The 16,818-nt window shown below is 39.2% G+C and overlaps 1 protein-coding gene across 3 annotated transcripts in view; it reads left to right on the top strand.

Annotated features, from left to right (window-relative positions):
- Positions 1-16,818, top strand: part of LOC146678149 (protein MTSS 2-like) — a 77,761-nt gene that overhangs the window by 21,721 nt on the left and 39,222 nt on the right. For all 3 annotated transcript variants that reach the window (XM_085410784.1, XM_085410868.1, XM_085410700.1), the window contains exons 2-3: positions 1,196-1,257; positions 2,005-2,078. In XM_085410784.1, coding sequence (XP_085266910.1) covers positions 1,196-1,257; positions 2,005-2,078 — 136 coding nt within the window. The remainder of the gene's footprint in view (positions 1-1,195; positions 1,258-2,004; positions 2,079-16,818) is intronic.

The following is a 16,818-nucleotide window of genomic DNA, read 5'->3' as shown; positions in this document are numbered from 1 at the left end:
TCAGCTTTGAATTGTGTTAACGATCTTGGCTGTTCTAGTCAGACCCTTTGATGCTGCCTGATGCCAGTGGCTGTCAAGTCTATCGCTATATGTGTGTGTGCGCATTTGTGTGTGTCTGTGTGTTGGATAGATGGATTAGATGGCTGCATGAGGAGGAGAGGGTGTTGATGATGAAGGACGGGGTGAAGCGGGGGTGAAAAAGGGATTGGGGGATGCAGAGTACCAATGGAGGAGAGAATGGAATTGGTGTGTGTGTGTGTACATGTTTAGATATCTTTGTGAGGACAGAAAAATGTCATGCTACTATACTTGTGGGGCCTAACAGTCACTTATGAGGACAAAATGCCGTCTGCACGAGTTTGAAGGCATTTTTCAGGCTCAAAATGCAGTTTTAGTATCAAAGTTACAATTAGGTTATGGTTAGGTTTAGGCTGAGGGTTAGGATTCAGATTAGGCATTCATTTTTGATGGCAAGGGTTAAGGTAAACAGCCAGCGAAAGCATTATGTCAATGAGATGTCCTCACTAAGATATGAAAACGTATGTGTGTGTGTCTGTATGGTTTTAACTTGAAAAATGTAGAGCTAAAGGACATCAAAGCATATGAAATGAAAAAGTCTGTAGTGAATTTACAACAAAGACACTTTTCTGTTATCAGAATATTTGTTTATTTTTAATTCATATTGAACATTATTGGTATCAATTTAAACACACGCATGCACAGAAACATATATAAGCAAAATGCAATGCAAAGTCTCAAAAGTAAAACTTTTTTTATTCTTCAAAAGCAACTCTTCATGTTAGAATATTATTACTACATCATTATCTTCCCACCCCATATGGAAAAGAAATAGTAAAAACTTATATGTGATTACTCATGAAAGTGGCCACTTTCTCATTACTTTCATATATTGTTTTAGTAAGTATCCAAAACATACAAGTTTCATTATATAATTTTTCAAGGGCTCTTATATCTGTTTTCACTCTTGTATGCTTTTCATACAAGTTTCACACAAGACAGATACAAACTAAGATTTATATTAAATCTTTTCCATATGGGACTTCATGTATCTTTTTTCTTCTGGCATCCTTTTTAACACGTGTATTTTGGTTTGGTAACACATATATGCAGTAAACTTTTGTCATTAAATGATATTTTTCCATTTTAATGTGGATCCCTTTCTTTGTGTTGTCAGTGCTCCTATCCTGTGTGGGAGGACTTCAGCGCCAAGGCCACCAAGCTGCATTCCCAACTCCGGTATGCTCCACTGCACAACACACCACTGCACAGTCGACAGCTTTTGAATTATGAAAATATTAAGAGAATATTTAATGCCAGTTTCAAAACAAGACAGATTAAAGTCGAGAGAATTTGGGATTTTTTTTTTTACCTTCAGTATTTAGGCCTTTAGACTTCATTTAAAGGCATAGACTAAATATGAGAATGCAGTAGCCTGAAAAGTGGGCCTAATATAGGGCATTAAACCAGTTAATATGGGAGTGGATAACTGGGTGTTACAGTTTTAACACACTCTGAGATTTCTTGTAGGACAGTCCTAGCAAAAACTGTGGAAAGGTATATGAGTCCCACATCACAGACATGACTTTTCCACTTGCTTTTGTTCGCAACGCTGTTTCCTTCAAAATATTCACATTCTGTTTTTTCAGACATGCCCACTGTCGCATCCAAAAGATGAATCAGAAATGACAATGAATGAAATTAAAGTGTTCATCTATTTGATATTTTAGTTGTTAAAATGTTTTTATTAGTGAGAGGCCTTAGAGAAATCTTGTACCCTTTTCACTTAAATCCAAACCTCACTTAAAATGAGTTGAGGAAGTTAAGGCTTTAAAACTGACACAGCAGCAGGTATTGTTGGTACAGCTCCATTTTTATATACAGTTTTAAATATAGTCTATGTATAAATTCCATAATACCATAATATCCTAATATCATGTGAAGTCAGGCTGAAGTTTTGTCAAAATGCTTTTTTTCTGTCCATAGAACCACTGTGTTGGCTGCCGTGGCCTTCCTTGATGCCTTTCAGAAGGTGGCAGACATGGCTACCAACACCAGAGGTAGGATAACAACGTGTGTCTGCGGGTTTGTAAGAAAGAAACAGCGACTTGCTTAGAGAACTGTAGGCTCTGTGTCTTCTGTTGTTGCTTTTCTGAAATGCCCTCCACATTGCAGAACTATCAAGAGTATTATTATGTTGTTGAGATATTATCAACCAGCCTTCTAAAGAGCCATCTTACTCATGAAAGTGTTTCCAGTGTCCTCGAGGTAAACTTTGTCCCAAACTTCAAAACAAGTTTACTGCTGTTTACAGAGACAAAAACATGATGGAAGTACCTCAGAGAGGTCAATCAAATCTATTTTTGTAGCAGGATGCATTTTATCAGGCATCCCAATGCAATGGGAAACACCTTTTAAACACTGAGGCAACAGGGGACAAAAAATACATGCATCAGGATTTTATTGCTGGGAAAGAAAAGAAATGGAAAGTATTGGTTATTATTTTTATTCCATGGAGTCTTTTTGAGACACACAAAAATAGTCCTTCATTCTTTCTTGTCAAAGTACTGTAAGAGTTTTTGAGTTATTGAGAAAGTTCTCACAGAGGTAATGTTTGAACATCAGCAACCTGCAGAATAGTTACAGTCCCCAGTACTCCAACTACTGTACCGGAGGAATAACTAAGATTTTTTCCGTATTTTCATATTGGTCATGGTGAATACACATAAAAGCCAGCATCAAGCGTCAGCATCAGTAAACCAACATGTTAATGCTGATTGGTGAGTGAGTAAAGTGTGAGTAATGCCAAATGCAGGGTGCAGAAAAACAGACCAAAATGACTAAAACTCATATCTATAAATGAAAGTGATAAGTTGTTTTTGCGTCAAATGAATCAAGTCGGTCATGTAATAGGTGTGAAATCTTCATAATTCATGAATGACACAACAGTAAGCTCAGTGTGAAGTAGGAAGTAGCTCCAGAAGTATAGCCTCAGATTGTTTTTGTACCCAATGATTTTGGAAGGTGTAGCAAAAAAATTTATTTTAGGGTGAGAAATGCTTGTAAAGCTCACTGGGTGATTGTTGCTGACAGAGGTGCAGAATGATAGTGAAGTTCTCACTTTATGTAGCAAATAAACAGCTTGAATTGTGTGCAATGCGACTACTGCACTTTAAACTTTGTCTAATTGTCATTTTTGCTACAATTCCATGGATCATGTTTCCTAAGAAGAGCTTACAAAAAATGTGCACATTATACACAGCCGGTAAAACCTGTGGGTAATGTGCCAAACAATTGTAACTTTAAACAGCTGTTTGGTTGCTTTCTAGCAAGTTGATTCACATCTTAAATTCCTAAAATGCCCATGATTAATGTTGTTACATTTTTTTTTTTCTGCATGGTACTCAGCCAAAAATTCAACTGAGTTTATAGACTTATGGGCTATGGATTGTTTTCTTGTGTGTTTGGCTTGACACTCTTGACACACTTGATATTCTGTGCGTAGGCTTAAAGCTTGGCACAAGTTTTAAGAGAGTGTGGGATGAGAGCTAAGAAGGTCAGACAAACATTCATCGCCCACCGGCAACCACGTGAATAGTACGGTACCACTGAGGAAAGTGAGGAAGATGACCGAGACCGTAATACAGGGAATTTCTCCATCCATGTAGCTTATTAGGTGCAGCTGCCAGACAGTGTATGTGGTGTGTGTCTGCAGCCCCAGGTGGGCTCCTATAGCAGAGGATACAGGAAGATCATGCTGCTTTTACAGGCCAGACAGGAAGTCACCATGCTTTGTCAGCTCATTATATGTGCCACACACACACACACACACACACACACACACACACACACACACACACACACACACACACGCGCTGAAATATAACATAAATGGTCCTGTCACAAAGATCCAGACTGTTCATCAGAGGCTCTTTCTACTTTCTATACTGATGAGTCATTCCTGTTAGAGTCCATTTGTCAGACTGCGATACAGATGCGTCTCTTTCTCAGTGTGTGATGTTCTATAATAGATTTGTTAAATGGATGCAGGCAGGAGACGGCACCAATAATGATGCTCTCTGTCTCCCTGCCACTTGCTATATCAATGTGCTACTTATTACAGTGTGTATGAATCAAGCCCAAAGGGTACTGATGATCCTGTGCTCTGCTCTAGTACTGACAGTCCCATTTGGAAGGCTGGATTGGGAATGTTTTCATTACGGCTGTCAAACAAATTTTAAGTGAACTGAAACGCTGCAAAATGTTATCAAGTGAAAAAAAAACAGGCTCCTATTATTCATGGAATATTTCTCAAAGTCTTGACAGCTAATGATTCATGTTATCGTTCACCATCTTGTGAAACTTGCCGTGAACTATTTTAGTTCTTAGAAACAGAAGAAAGAAAAGCCTTATGTGGCAGTTCATTTTGAAAACAAGTTGAAATTTTCATGCGACAGCGTGCAGGACTCCCTACCCAGACCAGCACAATGCGGCTGTTACATTTACAGCTTAATGAAGCCTCCAGTTGAGGACTTGTGAGATGTCAAACCAGGAACTCTCAAGATTTGTTCCTGGGTTTTTTTCTATTCAGATCAAATTTACTTTTGATTTTTCTGTGACTGGAGTTGTACACACAGTTGTTCACTGGCCGTTTCTGCCTGTAGTTGAAGGCTGATGTTTCAGAGACTCAGCAGCCTTATTTAATTAACAAAAGGGTTTTCTGCTGAGTCAGCACGATTTAAAAAGTTTTCTAATGATGAATTAGCCTTTAAATATTCCATCAGGGAACACGTTGTGCCGCTGAAACACACAACTCTGTACATTTTTCTACGCAGTCCCTCATAAAAGATTTCTGATTAATGATCAATTTATTCTCATCTTTCTTCCAAAAACAGGGACGTTTCAAAATGTCCCCAAACCCTTCACCGCTGCTGTACATGCCCCTCAGAGAAGGATCCCCAACTTATCTAACTAATGAAGCTGACATGTATTATTCAAAAGTATTTTATTATTTGTACTGACATGATATTTGATGTATGTTTCTCTCAAGATTAACCCTTTACAGACAAGTCATTTCTAGTGTTATTAGAGGATATTTTTATATACTTTTTATTTAATTTTACATTTTTTATGTTGAAAATCAAGTTCGGTCAAGGTGATCAAACTGACCAAAATCACGTCTTTCACTATTTGTTTGACCTGCTGATTGGTAAAATACAAAGAGTTCACTCTCTGTGATTTAGCCTGGTCACAAAAGTGTCCACTATCGTTTGCGTTCAGTGTGTATAGCTAATGTTAGCATGCTAACACTAGAAGGGGATAGGTATCAGCTATCTGATATCTGTGTGCTACAGAGTCTGCTCACACTAGCATCTAGCTGAAACCTCTATGAGTAAATAATATGTCTGGACACAGTCTGCTGTTAATACCTGATAAACACAAATAACTAAAAAGTATGTGTTTTGGTAGATAGTCTATATTTTCTTTCTTATTAGGGGTTAGATGAGGATTTGGAGAGGAAGACTAACACAGAAATGTGTGCATCTGTAAATGCTAACAGGGTGGCTTTAAAACAAAGCCACGCTCTATTTTTATATGTAAGTGGGAAAAGTCACAAACGCCAGGTAATGAATTTTTCAGTCTCGATCTATGTTTTCTCCTGGGGTCATCTATATTCATTATTTTCTCCTAACAAAATTAAAAGTGGCCACATTAGGTAAGATAAACAGTTTTCTTAGTTTTTGTCATTGTGTGTGTGTGTGTGTGTGTGTGTGTGTGTGTGTGTGTGTGTGTGTGTGTGTGTGTGTGTGTGTGTGTGTGTGTGTGTGTGTGTGTGAAAGACATTTAACAAGTGGGTGAAATCCAGCAGTAGGAAGTGAACAATTATTTGTGAATTCCCTGGTGTGGGATGAATGGGAGTGCACTTTCAGATGTGCTCTCCACCCCTGTCTTATGGCCCAAACATTCACTTTCCGCAGCGCCCCTGAGGGAAAACTGTGTTTTACATGCGAGTGTGTTTGTGTGTGTGTTTATACAAAGAGATTAAGTGAAGGTTTTCCCAGCAAAACCTATTCCTTTTGTTGTTTTGGCTTTTGTTTAAGTTACAGAGTGGGCTTTTGTAGTTTTTTTTCTTAGTTCACTGGCAAACTCAAAACTTTGAGTGGGTAACATGGGCTCAAAGTTTTAATGCTGGAAAATATATAAAGATATTTTTCAGATGATGGAAATTATCTACAGTAACAGTTTCTACTGTCAATAAAATCTGTATAAAATTGTTGATATGCAGATTCACACCCGTTTGTTTGAATTCTTTTACTGATAATATCTGCCCACTTCTGTCACCACCCTCATATAAAGATGCAAATACAGCGATAATATTTCATGTTTCTTTTTGCAGCATGACATGAGAATTTGACGACTTGTAGAATATTTGTATTATATATTTGTTTATTTTATTTAACCTGTTGTTCTTGAAGAGATCTGGGCTGTGGCTGGAATATTCTATTTATATCATGTGTGGCAAACTTAATATTTTGTTCCATAGCGTTTATTACAGCCATTACAGCCACCTCTTTCATTTCCTGACAGAGGTGGCTGTAAATGAGACAGGATGTCATGATAATCGTAAGTCCCAAAAAAGCCTTTTGTGACTTGTCATCATGTATGAGATTTGTTGTTTTACTCATGTGTTTTATTCATGCAATATTGATGATGATGAAGATGATGATATTAATGATGCTGAGGCATCTGTATCCACACACCCCCTCCCTCATATCTGTCCTCTCTCTGCAATCACAGCAGTAAAACCTGGGTCAGTCCCAGGACTCTCACTATGCATATTTGGCACTGTGTGCAGCAATAAAGAGCCGTGTGTGTGTGTGTGTGTGTGTGTGTGTGTGTGTGTGTGTGTGTGTGTGTGTGTGTGTGTGTGTGTGTGTGTGTGTGTGTGTGTGTGTGTGTGTGTGTGTGTGTGTGACAGAGAGAGAAAGGGAAAAAGAGAGGAAGATGATGATCTGATGGTACAGAATGCCTGGTGGTTCTATTGCCAGGCTCCCTGCCTGCACCCAGATACGTAATGAATATCATAAATCTTTTTAATGCACACCAACACTTGTGTGCACACAATCATGCATATGCCAAGAGCCAAATTTCTCTGTTATTCTTCCGACTTGTACAGTTGCAGTTGGTGGATAAATGAAGAGATTGTGATTTAGAATATATATGATTGGATTTAGAAATACAATATGCCCACAGAACGCAAAAAGTTTTGCACTCTTTATATAGAATATGAACAACAGTGTGTGCAAACAGCAATTTTCATTGTGTTTTTATTGAGCAGTAGCATGTGTCCTACCTCCTGCATATCCATCCAGCACTCGGGTGATACCCTCGCCTAAACCACATAGAATTATTCCAAAAGTGAGAACATGGTTAATGGAGTGTGAGAAAGGACACCTTCAAACAATGTCCTGATATCATCAACTTGTGTTCTGGGAATACAAACACACCGAGAAAATCCAAATAAGCTTACAGTTCTCCTGAAGTTTGTGCACTTTGATGTCTATTATATCGCTGTTCAGTGACTAAAGTCATCAGACAAACCTAAGCACTGTAAACTAGATGGAAACAGAAGAACCTCGGTTGCATGTGTTGGCTCTCAGTTGGTGTAAAACATCATCCAGTGTGGATTGAATGCATACAGTGGCATTACACTGGAACTTTATAGTTTCATGATTTTCTAAAATAAATACGAAAGGAGAAACAAAAGTCAGGTTTATCACAACTGCAGATGGTCGAGAGGAGAGAAAACATGCTGGAAAACTAATTTCTAATGTGTTTATCTGTGTCAGTAAATCCAGAGGAAGTGAGCTGGAGGTCAGGAAGTAATGAAGTTTATGGGAAATGTGGCCTTGATTTTCAGAAAGACTAGCACTATATACCAACAATATGACATGGAGGCTGCCAATTATCCTGGCTGTGGTCTTACATGTTTACAGTAATTTTAACAAGGTAAGGTTTTTAATTGGAGCAGGGTTTATTGGTGCTTAAAAAGTGCTACACACAGCACATTTAAAAGGAGACAAAAAGAAGAAGAATGCATGTGCTGCAAATAAAGAATCTTAGATTCAAAGCACAGTGATGCAGTGTGAAGAAATGAAAGATAATTGGTTAAGGAAATGATAGAAACAGTAAAGGATTGTTCTGACCTCAGAGCAATGGAGTTATCACTGCATGAAAACACAGAGGTCCATGCTTGAGAGAGTCGAGTATAGAAAGCAATAAAGGCAGAGAATGGACAGAGGGCTGCTCTGGAGAAATGTGAGGCGGTCTTCAGTGACAGGCCTGTGCTGTCATTATAAATATGACCAAGCTCAGCTAAGACAGTGGCTGAACTTCAGCTTTACCCAGCACTGGTTTTATGTACGTGCGCATCACGTGCTGGGCACAGGCCACAAAGTGCCAGAGTGGCACCAAAACAATATCAGAGCCTGCTGGCGAGTGCAAGAGAACAGTTTTACATTTTGTTACACGGCTGCCATCTTTGAGCTCTGAATCCTGGACTCCATCACCCTCACAGTCTTTATTGTACTCGTGCAAAATCTTATCTTTTACTATAATCATTATTGTGTATATATTTCATATAAATACATACATGATATAACTTCTGTTATTCTTAAATATGGCAACATGTTGCCATTCAGCAATTAAAGATGACGACTTTCTCCAACACCCTTTACACACAATGTGTCATGGTCCTGGGCCATGTTGGCCCAGTGTTCTTAGTTTCCTTGTATGTTTGTATTTTGTTCCTTATTTAGGCCATGTTTTCTGAGTTGCCCTGTTGTGTTGTTCCCTAAGTGTTTTCCCTTCATGGCTTTTACCCCCTGTGTGCCCCTCTGTGTATCTGTGAGCCCTCGTCTCTCCATATGTTTTATTCCATGTTTCCCCTGCCCATTATGTCTAAGTTCTCCCCGTGCTCTCTCTCCCCCCCCTGTGTGCCCTGTGTATTTATGAGCCCTCGTCTCCCTTTGTGGTTGTTTCATGTTTCCCCAGCCCGTTATGTCTGTGTTTTCCCCGTGCTCTCTCTCCTCCTGTCTGAACCTCTGTGCACTTCCTGTTTACTTTGTGACTCTCACGCCTGTACATGTCATGTTCAGTTCACCCCGCCCTGTCTCGTTATGATTATCAGTGTCACCTGTGTTCCCCGTGTGTTCCCACTTTCCTCGTTAACCCTCTGTGTATTTCTGTCTGCGTCTCCCTCTGTTCGGCGTGACGTCGTCCCTCATGCTGTGTGTGGATCTCCCTGTAAGTTCTTAGTTTGTGGCTTCCCAGTTTAGTTTAGTTTGTATGTTTGTTCTACCGGCAAATAAAGCTGTGTTTTGAGTTCATTCCCTCGAGTCTGTGAGTCCTGCATTTTGGGTCCAACTCCTGCCTGCCGCACAGCGATTCATGACACAATGTCTAACTATTCAGTGGTGCTCGTTTGTAAAGTAGGCTGCTGGAGATGGGCAGGTAAAAATCATATCATATTGTTTCCTTTGGCACCAATGCAGCTAAAATGTAAACATTACGTGAGGATATCTTAACAATAATTTACATGCAGATGCAATGTTACCACAGTAATTAATCAGGCATTTCATCTGCTAATGAGTAACTTTTACTGATATGGAGTCAATTTGTTGTTTTAAGTTGACTATTTACGTTTTTTTGTTCTTTACTCTCCTGATGGGATTTACTGAGCTGACTGTCTAAAGAGTCATTCATGTGTGAGGGGGTGGAGATTCATATGTAAGAAACTGGCCTACTGAGACATTTTATTGCAGAAGCGCTATGAATGGAAAAACTATGTGCTGCATAATAAAGGAACAGTGTTTGTCTGTGGGTGTGTGTGGTGGTGGTGATGGTTTTATTGCGGGGGTTAATATTTTTTTATTAATCTCTTAGTAAAAGCACATTCTAGCTGGCAGGGTTCTCCATGCTGGCGTCAGTGACACTCCCTGTGTGTGGGGGGGAGACGTAACCTGCAGATGTGGGGCCACTTAAGTTAATACAGCTACTCAAACGCACACATGCAACTCAGCAAGAGCGGTTTCCCTTATTCAGCTTGGAGCATGGCACCTCCTCCAAGGACCACCTGCTGTTTAATACAAGTGCACAGAGATAAATCCTCTCCTCACACACACACACACACACACACTTTTACCTCTACATATGCAGTTCTGACATGCATATATATATTAGCTCCTGGGCATGAGTGTAAACATATGTATATTATACCAGTCATGAGCACACAGACATACACAGTGGAAAGAGTATGTTAGTTGTACTCTGCGCTCCAGATACTTTTGATTTTTCATTTCAGTTGCTCGATATTTTTACATTTATAACTCTGGTGCGTGATGCATTCGTGTCTACCCATTTTCTGTCTCTGACTCTAACGTGGATCTACCCTCTCTCTTGAGCCAATCGCAGACAAGTGGGATCACATTTATGAGCTTGGTTGCCAGGCAACAAGGAGGGAGAAAGCAAGCGAGAGAGTGAGTGTGTGAGAAAAAGAGGGACGTGGTGGCAGAGAAAAAATAGCCATGTTGTTGCCAAGAGGAGAGGAGAAATCTGAGAAAGATGGTTTAATTGCCTTTCACAGACAGCATGCCATTCACGGTCAACTGGAGACGCACTGGAGCTGGAAGAGTTCATCATGCAACCAATATGTTTGAAGCGAGATTTTGTCCTATACATAACCAGGTTAGCATCAGGTTAAGTCAGCTCTTGTCCTTACCTAAACCCCAGAGTGGTACTTAAAAACGGTGTGACATAAAAGCTAGGTGCAATTTAAGTTTGGCTAAATTAGGATAAATTAGTGCCATTGCTGGGATTTAAAGTATTACTGTGTAAAAGGCAGCATGTAGCTTCTTCATGAAGGCACGGCGAGTAAGGAATAAAAGGAGGAAGGTACAGAGAAATAACTGCAATACCTGGAGTTTCTAAAGACACGAGTTTTTACACACGCACAAACACAAAACTAAGCGGGCGTCTAACTAGCATAAAGGTAACATTTAGCTAATACACTTTCTGCTTAGTGTACGCAAACTGTGCAAAAGCGTACTTATCTAAAAGCACAACTTTAAATTTGTCTTGTTTTCCTTTGCTTATGAGGATAATCCTCACGTGTTATGCTAATGTGTATTTTGTATTTGACAAATTTGTGAGATTACCACATGGAGATAGTTTGATACCTTTGATTTATGGTCTCAAAAAAAAAAAAAAAAAAAAAGCTATGACACAACGTCACCAAACCTATGTGTTTTTTTAGAATTCAATGATTCGCTTTTACATTGTTATTTTGTAACATGCTATGTCAGCCCTGATCTTACTGTAGGTTTGTTAATGTTGTATAATATGAAATGCTGAACAGAACAAATTTTGGTTGTAAGCCGTTTGCTAGATTGAGGGTCAGTTCATACATCCAAATAAGTGTCTAATTCTGTGCCTAACTACACCGAGATGTTGTAATGATAATTTCTTTCTTTCTTGTTTTCTTTCTTGCTTTCTTTCTTTCTTACCCTCCCCTCCCCCTCTCTCTAAGTAGGCCATGGCTGAGGGGTCTGTTGTTGTGGAGGGCAACAAAACAACATTATTGTTTTTAATTAAGCCTCGGCCACTGTGAATCTATTTCCCTCCCTGCAGCCCCTCCATCGCTCTTCTCTCCCTCCTCACTTAATCCAAATATTGCGTTCCTCCTCACGTTTTCTCTTTTTCCCCCCTTTGCCATCTCTTTCTTCACAACATGTTTCTCCTATCAAATTTTTGTGTTTCTCACAATTCCTGTTCCTCGATTGGCCTTTTCCTTCCCTCCATCGCTCTGTCTGTCTCTGGCAGCTTTCTGTGGACATTTCCTCATGTCACAGTGCAGTATTGTCCCAGAGGTCAACAACACAGGACATGCTCTATTGGACACACAAACACACACACACACACTGAGACACACATGCAATGTCCTCGCTCAGTAAGCATGGGAAGCTGAGCTCAGTGAGTCTCACTGCTCCAGGGGCCAATCCTGTTTAATCAGTAAAGAGGCTGGGCGGAGGAGCAGTGTGAGTGTGCTTATGTATCTTTGTGTTTTAGGAGTTTTGTCAGGAACAATTTGAAGCACAAGGTTTTCTTTTACATTTACATGCTTCTATTTTTACTTTTAGCATTTAATAACTTTTTTACTAAGTTTCTCAAAATACTGATGCAACTCTTGCAGCAGTTAGAGAAAAGCTAGTATAATGGTGTGTACATGTGTTTGCTGACAGCTATGTGAGAGTTAGGTGTTAATCCTCAGCATTAACGACCATCAGCCAGGCGTGATAACTGGTGTGGCTGGTGCTGGCTCAGCTGCATGCACGCGCGCGCACACACACACACACACACACACACACACACACACACACACACTCAGATGGCTTTCTTTCTATAAACCCTAATGTAATGATCAGAATTACATGTCCAATCTCGACCTGTTATGATCTTAAAGGGATTCTCCCTGATTTTAGCATCACTCATAGTCTGATACAAAGTGAATGTTGCTGTGCAATATGTATTACATGCTGAACAACTTCTTTGTGTTCTGTAATGTTAGGAGGAAGGACTTTATATCTGTGGAATGTTAAACATGCAGCAATCGTTCTATCTTTCACTACAAGAGTTACCAATAAAATTGTGATTTTCTGGGACATAAAATACAAACCCAGACCAGCTTTGCGTCTCCATACTTCCTGCAAACGTCTGGACTGCTGTCAGTGCTGCTTCAATTCTTTTCACTTGCACACCTGCAATTTCACACCATACCTTCTGCAACTAGCAAATTTCAAATTGAGAAACTGGCTTGACTTTTGAGTAGTAATGAAATCTGTATTCAACATTAAATACTTTAGTACAGTTAAACAATTCAATTGATTTTATTTCTGTTCAATGAATCTGCTTTTCTTTACATTATTTTATTTGTCATGTGAGTAACATCTCGTGCCATAATGTTCCCTCATAATGGACGCAGTACCTGTACAGATGCAGGGATATCTACGCCGACTCCTCTCCCATTCATATTTTTTGCATCCCCTTCATCCCCTCTCTCTCTCAGGTCTGCAGCTAGCCCAATGATTGTGTTGCCATGGCAACAGTGGCACACAGATGCCAGTGTGTTATCTTTTGGGGAAAAATCGAACCCCTTATTCTTCTGCATGTTTTCTTTTTATTTTATGAGCAAATGTATTAAAAAAGAACAATAAAAGTAGAAAAAGAAAATAATATGAAGGAGTTATGGCTCGAGGCTCCATGTATAACATGCCATCACTCACTCCCACTTACTGTGACAGTCATGGACCATCATTCTTTTGTTTGTCTCATGTTCTCAGAGCCAGTTCTATACATTATTTTGCTCCTTGGGGGATCAATAATGTGCAGAACAGCAGACGTGCATACATGATGCTCAGACTACATTACCCACAATGCTATATTTAGATCACTGCAGTGCATGACTCAGCAGAGACAAGCCTAACTCTGGTTGTGATGGCATAGCTCTGACTGGTGATTCCACGGTGTCATATGTGCATTTATTATTCATAAATTATAACCATATCTTAGATCCTGTCCTTTGAGGCAATTTAATTAGCTTCAAAGGACATTTCATGGCATGTAAATATAACACACTTTATCCTTTAACTTTTGCTTTACATAATGGAAAACTACTATCTGATGTTATGAAACCCAATGCATAGAAAAGCATAAAATAATAAATGATTTTTATGTTCCTCTTCACATGTGTTTTGGTTTTTCAGGGACAAAGTCAAGAATTAATCAAAAGTTTGCCAAACATTTATAATGATAACAACAGTTAATATGCAATTATAGGCAGTTGCCACACAACTGCACAGCAACCTTTATATTCACGTGTAATTTTTTTGTTTTGTGAGAGAATGTGTTCACTGCATACCAATTAACTCTAAGCACTTCTCCCTGTTGTAAGCCCTGTGTGTCCTCGGCGTGCAAACCAACATGCCAGGAAACCACACTGAGCAGTTTTGTGGAAAATTTGTGAGTTTATCTAAAAATGTGTTTTAAGAGAAAGCAGCCAAAATGGCACAAACACAAACACTGACGCTAAAAGAAAATATGATTTATTTAAGAGTACCAGCAAGTAGCCTTGAAGGATGTTGGTCTTGCACAACTTCCAGATTTGACCTCCTGACCTTATTTGGAAGGAAAATTTCTTGCACTCCATAAAGCATCTCTTGTAAAGAACATGTAACAACAGATTGCAGTATTTAACATGTAGAAGTTCTGGTTTATCCCAGTTTTTTGTAATTCACCAGATTACTAAAATATGTGCATTATTCTTGGGAATAACACATTTTATTGTTTCATTTAGTGACTTTAGACCATATATATATATATATACTGTAGCAATATCAGAGTGGCATCAACTTTATTACGGCCAGTTTGTTTTCAAAAATGTTAAAATGTTCCTTTAAAAATACATCACGTCACTGAGATAAATATAGAGTGCAGTCCCTTGTTTCAGGGCCATTTTTGGAAATTTTCTGTGTTAAAATTGTAAAAGACAGAAAGGCAGATTAGCTCACCCCACTGGCAACAAATTTCTGTTATTATAAGGGAAAAAACATAACTCTGGACTGGATCCCATGACTCAGTCAAATGCTATTTTAACAATGTATGGATTAGAATACTTGACAGTGACTTCAAGTATGTGGAGAGCACTGTAGTGTTAACCCTCTGTTCTTTGTGTGTGCTCCTTTTTGAACTTTTGTAAATGCGTTGTGAGAAGTTTGAAGAGCAGTGGCCACAGAAATGTTCAGCTGGCCATTTCAATGCATGATACAGGAGAATGCACATATGCACAGACAGCAACAGGGTGAATTTGTGACGGAGATAAGCTTTCCCTTGAACCCAATACTGAGTGGCTTTCTAAGTATTTGCCAGAGCAGTGAGAGCACTTTAAGATCATGTGTCATGTAGCCTCAAGAGGTTAGGAACTGCAGACAGCTTAGAAAACCAGCCACTCAACAGCCGGTGCTGAGGGAAGCACCTCCGCCTACTCTGGCATCAGACAACAGCTTTGTTTAAACTGTTCTTACCAGTGGGTGAGGTGTTCCGATCTGGATTCAGAGTTTTCCTTGTGAAAACCATGTGCTGTAGGATTGATACTCCACCTAAACTGAAACTCAGGTTTGAACATTTACGGTAACAGTAAAAGATATCAGATCAATATCAGGTTGTTAAGATGCACAAATGTACTTTCCATTGATTTTCCTTTTTATTGATCCTAATTAGGTGTCATGTTTCTGTATTCGAGTAAAGTGAATGTGAAACAGCAGTGCTACTGCGTGATTATGTTCTGTTTTTCCCTGACAAGGGACAGGATGGTTTCCAGTGAGGTCATCAACCTTGTAGGTGGAAGGGATCCAAGGTTTTGTGTATAACCGAGTGGGATGGCTGTTTGAATAAACCCGACCACAGACCTGATTTATAGTATTTTTCTGTATGCCAAGTTTTTATTAATGCTGACTTAATGTTGAGGACATTCTTATTTTTCTACATAAGCTATTTAAAGAGTTACATACGTGCATTATGTGTAGTCAAGGATGTAAATGAACTTATCATACAAATAAATAATGCTTAATTATTAGCTTAATTGTTATATTTTATATATTAGTACTCTATATACAGAAAGGATTAATTAACACCAGAGCAAGACTACATCATTTGGCACTGTGCTGAAATAAAGTGCCTAATCCAGTGTTTCTCAAACTCTTTACATCGTTCCCCACATGGCGGGAAGAAATATTTTCACGCCCCATCTAAACAAAACAATGACAGAAAGGCCTAGCTGCAGCTTTATTTAGATCATAAACTCATTCACAATCAATCCTTCAGTAGTTTTTGTTTTAAACAAACAACTTTCATTTCAAACAACTATTTGTAACTTTTGTCACTAGACTGCTTCATTAGTCTGCACCACTTCTTCAAAAAAGCAACAAGTTAAACAGAATGTGAACATTGGAAAAATACATTTCAGTCTTAGTTTTATTTAAAAAAAAAAAAGAAATCCAGAAACTTGTGAACAGAGGTGAAAAATATATATTTATTGAGAGTTTAATACTAATTACTCTTAGTGGCTGCAGTGAGCCTGTTTTTGACTGCAGAGCTGTGGTGGGGCGTGGTCTGTGGCGCGGCCGTCGGGTAGGCGGACGCACCTAAACGGCATCCCCATTCATGCCTCGGCGGCTTAAACCAGAATGAATCAGGTCCTGTTGTTGTTGATGATGTGTGTAGGCTGTAGCCGAAAAGCTGCACCCGCATGTGTATGTCAACTGCCGCAATAAAGAAGTGTACTGAAAAGTGCGGACATGTGCCTAATCAAACAACTTGTTTTTATGGAAATTGTTTAGACGGATATCAAAGAGAAAATCAGCAGAAGACTTGATGATTATTTTTTTTCCCTCTGAATAATTTATCAGGCTTTTTTGCTGTTTAACCTCACTCCATTTAGGAATGTATCAAATCTAATAATGTGCAACTTAACTCAAAGGTGAAAGGCACACGCAGTCACTTTGCTTCCTTCGTCTTTTTGCTGTGTTGGTCTGAAAAGTGAATCGAGTGTCGAAGTGCAGTCTCAATATTCAACTTCATCCATCCATTTGCTTAGCTTCTTATTCATTTTAGGGTTGCAGCTTGCCCAGCTTTTAATCAAGAGGCGGGGTCCACCCTGGAGAGGTCGCCATCACATGTACTGCATAC

This window comes from Rhamphochromis longiceps, linkage group LG1, assembly GCF_057381845.1.
Source record: "Rhamphochromis longiceps isolate RC_006_pf linkage group LG1, R_longiceps_female_GT1.1, whole genome shotgun sequence".
Classification (NCBI taxonomy): Eukaryota; Metazoa; Chordata; class Actinopteri; order Cichliformes; family Cichlidae; genus Rhamphochromis; species Rhamphochromis longiceps.
The sequence above is the reverse complement of the archived record's forward strand: the minus strand, read 5'-3'. Positions and strand labels throughout refer to the sequence as shown.